Below are 11,294 nucleotides of genomic sequence, written 5' to 3' on the forward strand. Positions count from 1 at the left end.
TAGAAGAATCTTAACAGTGTTTTGGAGGGTTGATAGAAATTTTCCCCAAAAGAGAACTTCTTAAAATAGGACTTTGTATATTCAGATATTTCAGGGAGCTAGTTGTTTAACACTTTAAATTTTCAGGACTGTTTCATCCAGAAAATAATCCTGCAAACTATCTCTGTCCTCTGCCCTCTACTGATCCCAACTCCTTTAAAAAAATCACTGGAATGGTAGGAAGAACAGTCCTGCTTTCGATGCAGTGGCAGTGAGGCTGCTGATCTTGGTTCATGGCAGGAGCCTGTGAGATGATATTACCACACAAGGCACTAGACAGGGTTTTCAGGTTCTGTTTCGAGGATGACTCCAGCAATGTGGGCTTAATCCCTGTTCTGCTACCAGGCACCTCTCAGCATCTCCCTGTACCAGCCCCAATAAATTTAATTTAAATGTGTAACTACCATGACTGCTTGCTGCTGCAGTATTCTATATTTAACTCTATTCCTCCCTGAAATTCTGCAAAACAAGTTTGTCTCAGGAACCAGTGCAGAGAGATTAGACGCATGGTATTCAGGTGGATATAAATACAAAATAACATTTTTAATAAAGCAGACCCAGAGTTCCTATTGTAAACGTACACATAGAATATGGAATAACACTACTGGTTTCCATTGTTTTGTCTCTTTACACTTTCTCAAACCCCAGAGGAAGAAGTGCCATTTGAAAGTAGTCATAGCTGCCTGAGGAACCACCGTGGTGGTTGAGCTTATTAATCTCCATGTGATATGCCAGCTCTCCAGTTCCTGAGTTAAATTAGGAAACGAACACGACTTTATGCCTGTAGTGCATCTGCTTTCTGGTTTCCTGGATACTTGCAGGAAACTCAGAAAATTGATTCAAGTACTGGTTAATGTCAGCTGCCCAGGTATAGCTAATAATAACTATGAGTCATAGCATTTCATACTAAGATCTTTAAAAGCAAGGAAAAACATGGATTCTGTAACATATTAAAAATATAGTAAAGTAAAAAGATAAGGTAGACATGAAGCAGTTGCTCAGATACCCCCATATGTTTAAGCTCCTTGAGGATAGAGACCCTCTCATTTCTTTGAATGCCACTACCTACCTAGTTTAACAATGAACAGATGCTCAAAAAACATTAGTTTAATTAAGTTGAAGGATGAATCATAGCTTTAGCATATTTTGTGCAATTTCTTTTTTTTTTGGATTTTAAAGTAACAGTAAATAATCAATCATCTTCAAAAACCAAGAAAGGGGAAAAAAGAAACAGAAAGTTTGTATACCAAAGTGTTCTATTATTACTTGTTTTGTGTTAATAAAATTCAGATTAAAGATGATGTATTATAGAATTGTACACCTGAAACCTATATATTTTACTAACCAATGTCACCCCAATAAATTCAATAAAAAATAATTTTTTTAAAAAAAACTCAGATTAATTTCACAGGATTTATATTTAATATTAGGTTGATATCAAAGGCCGAAAAGATTCTTTCCTGAGACAGTGAGCCTGTATTTTTAAAACTAATGTTTTTTAATTATCAAAGTAATGCTACCACCAAATTGAGAAAAAAAGATTAACTAAATGATCTTGCTACAAAAGTGTACAGATTATGCATCTGTCCATAGGATGCTGTCACCAGACTTTAGCTCAGAGCTATAAGCTCTTCTGTCAAACTTACATGGAAGTTCCAAAGTTATAACTGGTAGAAGTTTTCATCCAGTTTCTTTGAGCAGAAGATCATTGCACTAGCATGTGAAAAAGAATCACTTAACAATCTTAGAGATAATTCAGTACCACTTGAACACATTACGAGACCTGGTAACCTTAGCTGAGTGAAATTCTCTTTCAAAACCTTGCTTTTCAGAGATGGGTTGTTTTTTTCCATCAAGTAAACATGACCAGGAAGAGGCCTTCTTAACATTTCTCAGCTGTTAAGTTCTTTTCAGTTAATACCACCACGAGGAAGATGGGACTTTTGGTCTTTTCACTATTAGGGAACAGAGGACCCTGCCAAGGAAGCCATTACTTTGCCTTTGCTTGGCGTCTTAGGAGTTCTTAACTGATTCCTTGTTCGTTTGCTTTCTCGTATTTTCTAACTTTTAGATGTGCCTGTGTGATAGAACAACACGTCAGGATAAATGCCCACTGATCATGTCTCAGGGCCGTACTGTTTTTGTTTTGTTTTGCTTCATTTTGTATTGACAATATTGCATCCACCACTGCTTTGAAATCCCTCTACCCCCAGTTCACATGTGCTGTAGGCATGGGCATGAATGTCTATAGTTTTAAGAAATGTACAAGGTGGAGCTCAGTAGCTGTGAGACCTACACATCGAAAGCAGTACCTTATATCTCGTCCTCTCAGATAAAATTATTCACCAACATTAGTTTTATATATAATTCAAATATCTGTATGTGTGTACAAATAAATGCATGTGTATATATGTATATCTATGTGTGTGTATAGGTGGATAGATAGACACGGTATATTAAAAGCATTTATTTATTTCCCCCTTTTCCCAAAGCAGCAACTTAGATAACTGAGTCTCAGAGTTAGATCCAGGTGTATCTTGGTGACCTTCTAGGCTGAGCCCCTGGGACTTACTGGTGTGGGTGGCTTGCTTACATTCCCCATACTTCTTTGTTTCCATAGATAAACATCATTCAGGGAATCGTAGCAGAAATCAACATCAAGACGGGGGAATCTGAATGCCGTTATTATAAAGAACGGCTTCTTTACTTGGAAGAAGGCCAGAAGGACTCCCTGATCGACAGCTCGAGGGTGCTGTGTTGTCATGGCGAATTGAAGAACAACCGGGGCGTGGTGAGTGGTTTCTCCCCTTCAGTGGTCTCATCCTGAGCCTCCACCAACGCTTAAGCCATTTGATGCTGAGCCTACTGGTACTATGCCTTCCCTACCCAGGGTCACGTTCTTTAAATAAAAATGGCTTTTCCAGTGCCTTTTATATCAGAGAAGCTCATATATATGGATATGTATAATTATATACATTTTATATACATTTATATAGCATATAGTTATAACATATATAAGTAGTATATATTATAAGTACATGTTTATAATTTATGCATGTATTATTTTTTTTTTTTAAATTTCATGACCAGTACGTAGTCAGAAAGAATTTTGGAAACCAACATAGAGTTGCCAACTTTTTATTTTGTTTGATTATAACCTTCAAAAGCAAATGCAGAACAGTTACCTCCTCCCACTTTGATATCAGGTAACAATGGGTGATCTCAGAGAAACAGTTCTTAAATTGAATGCATTTAGCTTAGTGAGAAACTCTTCTTTCTTATGGATTTGTACCCATCTACGGACTGACAATTGAGACCAGTGTTTTCTTTTTTCAAATAGTAACCTAGCCTCTGTTAGCAGCATACCTGCCTCTGACCTGTAGATACGCCATTTCCTGGCTTTTGCTCCTGAGTAGATACTGAAATTGTTCTTCCTCTCCTATCATAGCAACTTGGGCAAATCTCCCTGGGAGTGCTGACTGCAGTGGCTTGCAATTCTTCGTCTCTCTGTCAGTATCTCTCATTATACCATGCTCTTTTAGAGAGGAAACTGTGCCTTGTCAATTCCCAGCACCTATTATGTATACTATATATTTAAATTCACTGTTGAGACAGAGTCTCCACTTTGATTATATTTTATCTTCAGTATCTTGGAATGGAAGCCAAAGTTATATTGAAGAGTTCTTAATAAAGCTATGATGATTCAAGGGATATCATTTTTACCTGGACTGTGAAGTGGCATTTAAAAGCAGGCTTGGAAATGTTACTTGAAATCATTGAGTCATAGCAGCCACTATCAGTGCTGCTGGATAATAAGCCCGGCCGGCATGGCTCAGCGGTTGAGCATCAACCTATGATCCAGGAGATCGTGGTTTGATTCCCGGTCAGGGCACATGCCCGGGTTGCGGGCTCCATCCCTGGTGGGGGGCGTGCAGGAGGCAGCCCATCAGTGACTCTCATCATCGATGTTTCTCTCTCTTTCCACTCCCTCTCCCTTCCTCTCTCTGAAACCAATAAAGACATATTTTTTTTAAAAAACATAGAAAAAGAAGATAATAGGATATTACCAGGAACAAGTTTATGCCAATAAATTTGAAAATTTATTTGAAAAACTTGATTCAAGAAATAAGAGAAAAATACATACTGTTCTATAACAACAACAAAAAATTCCAGTGTGAGTTTCCACCCCTCTTCTGGTTTCCTCTTTGAGACCTCTAGGGTGACAATCCCAAATATTTCCACTAGAAAACCAGAACCCAGCTGCAAAGTTGTGGATCTTTTTGCTTCATTTCCTAAGCACTTCCAAGCAGTGAGCAGAGTCTGACACATGGAAGTGAATGGAGCCAATTTATCCCCACTCCACCCGGCAAAATTGCTTTCATGATGTGGGCTGACATAAGCCTTTATGTTTCAGATTTTCTTTTCGCCCACAACACATACGTCAGTTGCCAGCCTTTTAAGCACAGCCTCTTCAGAGAACAGAGGTTCTGATGAACTTCACCGAGATGGACAGCTCCTTTGATCTTTTCCTTTGTGGCCGCGGCAGCGTGCTCTGGTTTCCTCGGGAATGGGCTGCGTTCCGAGTCAGGGCGCCTGGGTGAAGCTGATAATCAGCTCTGTGGTTGAAGGAACACGTGTTCTTTTGAGTTTGGGAAGTGAAGATTAATATTAGGCTTTGATATACCAGTCTCATCCTTTACAGGCTGTTGTTCGTTTTGATCTCTTAGAATTATATTGGGTAATATAAACCAACGCCAGGGAGGTACTAACTTTTCCCTCCTCATTACCTCCTTTATTCTGTTCCCCTTTTTCATTTTTTTCTTACGGGAGCTGGAGCGTGTCTGCACAGGTTCTGAATTGCAGGCCCGGCTGCTGGTGTCTGTGGGCAGAAAGGCCTTCTGCAGGGGACCCTAGGGAGGCACACCTCTAAGAAAGGCAATGGGTGCATCTGGAAATGCCCAGCTTCTGTTCACCTGGAGGTAGATTTGAGCCTAGAAGTGTATAATCCAGTGTGAACTTGGTACCTGCAGACCTCTTAGTCCAGTAATCAACTACTCATTAGATTGTTGCTTAGAGAAACCCTGTGGATTCTTCTCTTCTAGAAACTGCATGTTTTCCTGTTCCAAGAAGTGCTGGTGATCACTCGGGCTGTCACCCATAACGAGCAGCTCTGCTACCAGTTGTACCGGCAGCCGATCCCCGTGAAGGACCTCCTGCTGGAAGACCTGCAGGATGGAGAAGTGAGGCTTGGTGGCTCCCTGCGAGGGGCATTCAGCAACAATGAGAGAAGTATGGATGACACTTTGTTTTGACCTGTTAAACATTTAGCAGCAGTGGTGGTTCAGAGGGAGTGGCTGGCTGGAGTCCAACAGCATCCCAGAGCTACCTCATTGCTTACTGATTGTGTAGCTTTGTTCAGTCTGCAAGCCTCAGGTTTTCATCTGCAAAGTGGGGATGCATGCATATCTACTCTATAATGTTGTTATAAGGATTAAGATACTGCAAGTGAACCTGCCTGCACGTAACTGGTGCTTTTTAAGCTCCCTTTCTCTGTATTTCTGTTGTATAAAAGCATGTTTAATACCAGGTGGTTCCTGTGTAGATACCACTTGCATAACAGTGCCTTTTGTAGTTGAGCTGGCAGACTTGTCTCTAAAGAGACGTAAGAATGGTCGATTAAGTTGTGGGTTCGTCTGTACTTACTCGAATGGGCTTCTTCTAACTTGAGACTGAATAAACAAAGGAGTTAACCAAGAGAAGCTAAGATAGCAGCGTCTCTCGAGTATCTTCTACGTGTCAAGCACTGTTCTCGGCACTAGTGCACACTGGTGAATCAAACAGTTAAATTCCTTGCCCCTATGGCGCTTACATTGTGTTGGAAGAGAGATGAAAAACAGATAAATATTCTGGGTGCTGTTAAGGAACAGCAGTAGGTGACTTGTTTTAGATGAAATGGTCAGGGAAGTCTTCTTTGAGAAAGTGTCATTTGAGACTTTTGAGTTAACTTTTAGCATCATATTGTCAAAGTAATTAACATGAGCTACCTCTTACCTACTCACCAGTCCTCCACCCTAGTGATGGTAGCAGTAGTAGTAACTTATATTTCTTAAATAACTGGCTATGTGCCAGGAATTGTTTAAGGACCTGTGTGTATTATCACATTTATTCCTCATAATAACCTCACAAGACAGGTTCTCTTTCTTTTTATTTTACAAGTAAGGAAACTGAGACATAGAGGAGTTAAGGCGCTTGCCTAAGACAAAGAGTGGAGCCTGAATTTATCGGGAGTGGTGGCTCCCAGTCTTGACGACAGGGATCGTGCAAGGGAACTGACTGGATGCAGATGCTTCTGTGAACCAAGCATTGCACAGGGCATGTGGGGCCCATTAAATGCCAGTTGATGTTGTTGTTATTAAACTAAATAAAATATCTTCCATATTGTGCACTGCTTTTTTTTAAATGCACATAATTCCTGTTGAGGTCATTAAAATGTAATTTCATTTTTAAGTGAAACCAAATTTATAACAGCTGTGTGTCATTTCATATCTTCTCAATTGCTGGATACTAAATGAAAAGGTACCATCATGTGGAGGGTTGCACGCATGTTCGATGTTACAGAGAGCTCCTTAAACTTGAAAAAATCTCTAGTGTGAGGAAATTGTTGAAATTTCAGACTATCGGGCATTCCTTAGACCTAGTGAATCTGAATCTTTAAGGGTAGGGCCCAGGCATCTATATTTTTAATAAGTTCCCCAGGGCATTTTGCTATGCAGCCAGACTGAGTGACCAGTACTCTAGGGTCCCCTAAAACATGACTTAGTTTTTCCAGGCTGATACCAATTTGCTAGCTTCTGAGAGCAACTGAGAGCTAGACCTGTGTCAATTCTGGTTGACAGATGATGACAGCAGGGCATCGCTAAGCCATGTCCTGAATCAGTGGGACACATTTTGCAATTGGTTAGTGATGTTTGTGCCATGGGTACTAGGGGTTAGTGTCACTACATGTGTTATCTTGTCTGGGGACTATCTGCCATTGACCTTTTTTTCATGTGTTTTCATTTCTAGTTAAAAACTTCTTTAGAGTAAGTTTCAAAAATGGATCCCAAAGTCAGACCCACTCACTACAAGCCAATGACACCTTCAACAAGCAGCAGTGGCTCAACTGTATTCGTCAAGCCAAAGAAACAGTTCTATGCGCTGCCGGGCAGGCTGGGGTGCTTGACTCCGAGGGACCTTTCCCCAGTCCCGCCACCGGGAGCCGAGAGCTACAGGGAGAAACAAAACTTGAGCAGATGGACCAATCGGACAGTGACTCAGACTGTAGCATGGACACAAGCGAGGTCAGCCTCGACTGTGAGCGCATGGAACAGACAGACTCTTCCTGTGGGAACAGCAGGCACGTGGAAAGCAACGTCTGACAGAAGCAAGTACTTGCTGGAAGTAGCCCTGCGTCTTACCTGTACAGTATTTGCATTCCACTCATGGAACAGTTTGGAGAAGCACTTTTTAATACTTTGTGAGCGTGTTGACCCAGCCCCTTATCTCTGTACCTTTGTCCCGAGTACTGTAACTGCCAATCTGTCTGTGTAAGCTGGAATCTGTGGCGACTGTTTCTCCTGTATTATATTTCACAAGTGTCTGGATGGATGAAGAGGTACTTGAACAAGTTATTTTCCAATGTCCTGCTGGATTTTTAAAAATAGAAAAGGAATTTCTAAACTACTGTTTCGTGTAGATTCTTAAAGAGTCCTTCCACGTTTCTCTTGTGCTCTTCCAGTTCCTTGATGTGGTGGCTGAAGGCACAGAATTTGGGGGGCCTTGCACACAGGGCATGAGGAAGCCGCTCGTGTGCATGATGCATTTGAAGGAAAACCAGGAAAGATCAGTCCTTGCCGTGAACTTGATTTGATGTTATACAACCAGAAAGCATGTAAACATCCCTGGGGGTCCTGGAGGCTTGATTTTGCAAAGGAAGAAGCACCCTCTTGACCTAGTGATGTCATCCAGTGCAAATTTGATGCAATAATCTATTAGGACATGAAACAGAGTCTGGCCTTAAAAGGACCAGTACAAAAGCAGCTGTCAGCTCTAAATCTTGAATGGAAATGCGCGTTGCACCCTGGGTCTCTGTCATAGTTACTGGTTTGCCTTGGAGAGCCATTTCTAGCCTAAAACATCAGAACAGAACTTAAAAGGCCTGGAAAAACCTGGCAGGATAACAAGAAAGCCCAACTTCACTGTGTTTCGTCTGCCGAGGCTCGCTTGTCTTTTAGAGCATGAATGAAGAGATGAGAAAAAAGGACTGAAACTGAGTCAGTGACTGTGTTTGTCGAAACACATGAGAAGAACTGGGAAGAAGCACTTTCATCGTGCAAGGTCCAGTACCCCTCTGGGAACAGCCAGAGCCTCGGGTTTCCCTACTCTACTTTTGGGTCCTGAGTTTGCCGTCTCTGGCTCTGTGCTGTGATCACAATCATAATTACATTCTCCAGAGGCCAACTTAATTAACTCTATGATTAATTAGAATCAGGTAGCCAAACTAGTATCTCTTTGTCCAGCTGTGATTTACAGAGCAGGATGGGTCATAGACCTGAAAAAAAGTTCACTGAACATGCAGAGAAGCTCCCTGTGAGTGTAAATATAAGGAGGACCTGTGCAAAATTATACCCACACCAGCACTAGTAGTAATGATGCTAAGTTATTGCCAAAAATGTTTTTTTAATCTTCTGTGTCTTTCAAGTTTACAGAAAAGAAAGCAGTAAATACTATGTTGTCATTTTATTACGTACAGCTATCATGTGCATTCATAGAAACTGCGTGACAAGATTTATCAATATAGAAACAAGATATATTACTTATTTTTCAAAAACAAAAAATATTGTGGTCAATTTTACCCTGTAAACTTATTTCTGTATTTATAGATCTTGAACATGGTGAGGTTTTTTTTTCTATTCCAGGTTTATTTAAAACTGCTTCGTTTTTCAAGTTGTTACTGATTTAGTGAGTGAATGAACCTGCTGCAGACAGAGGCAGAGAGAAGCTGTTGGATGGTGGGGAAAAGAATGAATCATTCTTTGGAGGAGCCATCGGCCACTTTGGCCAGTGCGTGGAGAAAAGAGGTCTGTCAAGTGCTGACCTATGGGAAGAAAGTCAACGAATGTTTTGATGAAATGAATGTTTTTGTATACTGGCCTTAAATATTTCTGGGAGCATTTCAAATAAATTACATTAAAATGTTGTCGTCTTTGTGTACAGTCTGTGTCCTACAAACATCAAATTTCAATGATCTTCTTGGGAGGTTCTTTCCAAAATTTTTGCTTGTACCTAAATGCAAACTTTACAATAGGGTGCGGGTTGAAATGAGTGCTCTGCTTTGATCTATCAAAGCTTTTGCAGAACTCAGTGTTTCTAAGCGCATTCTCTGCTCATTCACTTATTCATTTATTCATTTATTAATTTTTAACAGCTCTATCTTGAATCTATACTATATGTGAAGTGATAAGTCAGAATTGTTACAGAAGCGTTGAATCTCACTGTTAGTATAGGTGACTGTTGGAGAACTTGAAGCTAAACATTGGAAGGCAAATTTCCCTTTGAAATTCTTACTGGAATTTCAGCCCACTGTTTATTTACCAAAATGGTTCGTTTCATTCCCCCAAAGAGTAGTTTTAAGATGAAAAGGCTGAACAGTTTTAAGCTACTGGCAGCCAATTCTCAGTAGTATGTTGGCCCAATAAGGCTGGTAATGGGCCTTATCTTTATAATAAGCTCTCACCATTTTCGTTAACATACTGTTAATTCCCAGATTAATCAGGATATTCGCATAAACTTAAGTCCAATCCCCGGCCTTGTTCTCCCTGTCTTCCCTGTCCTTTCAGTCTTCTCGTCCTTCAGAGCCACTTTGGCTCTTCCTTCCACTTCCACTCCCACGACTGTATTGACCTTGATACTAGAGAGTGTATCTCTACCAGTATGTTAGAAAACATTTTTACTGACAGTATGTGGCTTCGTACAAATGACCGAGGGCAAAATGGTTTCCTTCAGTCTACTTTCAAGATTTTTATTTGACACACAACTAAATGTAATCCTCGCAGTCTAAATGAAAAGTCATAAGCAAAGAAAAGAGCCACAACTAGCAATTTTGTGCAAAATTAGAGTGTGGTTTCAGCTTCTGGATTGTGGTTACCACCACCGACTGCTTTTGTTTCCATTCCTAGCACAGTTCCCAGCAGCTCAGACTGCAGAACTCTTCGTAACAGTCCTGTTTTAACAGCGTCTCTGTGCTTACAGGAAACTGCAACCTCTAGCTATTCAACTTTTCGTTTACATCTGTCCACATCCGCCTACAAATTCTCCACGAGCCTGAGGACTCTTTGGAAGATTTGATAAGGAGAACATCTGGCCAGCCCCACAATTTCACTTGGGCAGTTTCCTCCTCTGGGCCCCCTCTGGCATTGTAGAAAAAAACACTGAACATGCCCTCTCGCCGATGCAGTTGATTCATTTCATTCCTGCTATCTTTTTATTGGCAGAATTGTAGGATTACAGTATGGGAAGGGGATTTGAAGAGCGGCCCTCAAGCCCAAACCCTCCAGAGGGAATCTGAAGATGATGGAGATTTAAAACCTTGCCCACATGAACACACATTGAGAAAAGGCTACTGTATTCAATACACCTCAAGGGTACTTATGCAGAAAAGTTTGCAAAATCATCACTGCTCTTCGGGTCACATCTGCCAGCAAATCTTATCAGTCAGCTCCATCTACCCAAAGGAAGTGTTTCATTAATTGACCTGGAAAACATACAATATCATATTAGTTTCAGGTATACAACATAGTGTTTTGACATTTATATCTTATGGCAACCATACTTAAAACAAAAAAACAGACAAGAAATTGATCACAAAATTTTTTTTCTTGCAAAAAAAAAATTGGAAACAGCTTAAAAAAGAAAAATGACGTGGTGGATTAGGAAAGAATGAGAAATCATGCTCTGTATCTTTGAGAGCTGATCATGTAGTTCAGCAAACTGGATATGCATTCCAAATAACTTGTCCACTTACACATGTTCAGAAACAAACACCTAAATATTAGTGAACTGTGTTGTCTGTGAAGGTTTGAAAAATGTCATTCTAGGTTTTCTATTTAGTGTCTCTGTTTATCCCATGTTTGTGAAATGGGGACAGCGTAAACCCTCGGGCAGTTTAAAAAGTGAAATAGTGTATGGGAAGTCACTTTGAGGACTATTAAGAGCTT

The 11,294-nt window shown here is 40.5% G+C and overlaps 1 protein-coding gene across 4 annotated transcripts in view; it reads left to right on the forward strand.

Annotated features, from left to right (window-relative positions):
* Positions 1–10,959, forward strand: part of ARHGEF3 (Rho guanine nucleotide exchange factor 3) — a 273,431-nt gene extending 262,472 nt beyond the window's left edge. For 3 of the 4 annotated variants that reach the window (XM_081160293.1, XM_081160291.1, XM_081160292.1), the window contains 3 exons: positions 2,660–2,830; positions 5,142–5,328; positions 7,105–9,277. In XM_081160293.1, the coding sequence (XP_081016419.1) occupies positions 2,660–2,830; positions 5,142–5,328; positions 7,105–7,457 (711 nt within the window). In that variant the 3' untranslated portion in view covers positions 7,458–9,277. Of the gene's footprint in view, positions 1–2,659; positions 2,831–5,141; positions 5,329–7,104 lie in introns of all 4 variants that reach the window. The other variant, XM_081160294.1, reaches the window with a different exon arrangement.
* The last annotated feature ends 335 nt before the right edge of the window (positions 10,960–11,294 follow it).

The sequence above is a fragment of the Miniopterus schreibersii genome (genome assembly GCF_964146895.1).
Source record: "Miniopterus schreibersii genome assembly, chromosome: 15".
NCBI classification, from domain to species: Eukaryota; Metazoa; Chordata; class Mammalia; order Chiroptera; family Miniopteridae; genus Miniopterus; species Miniopterus schreibersii.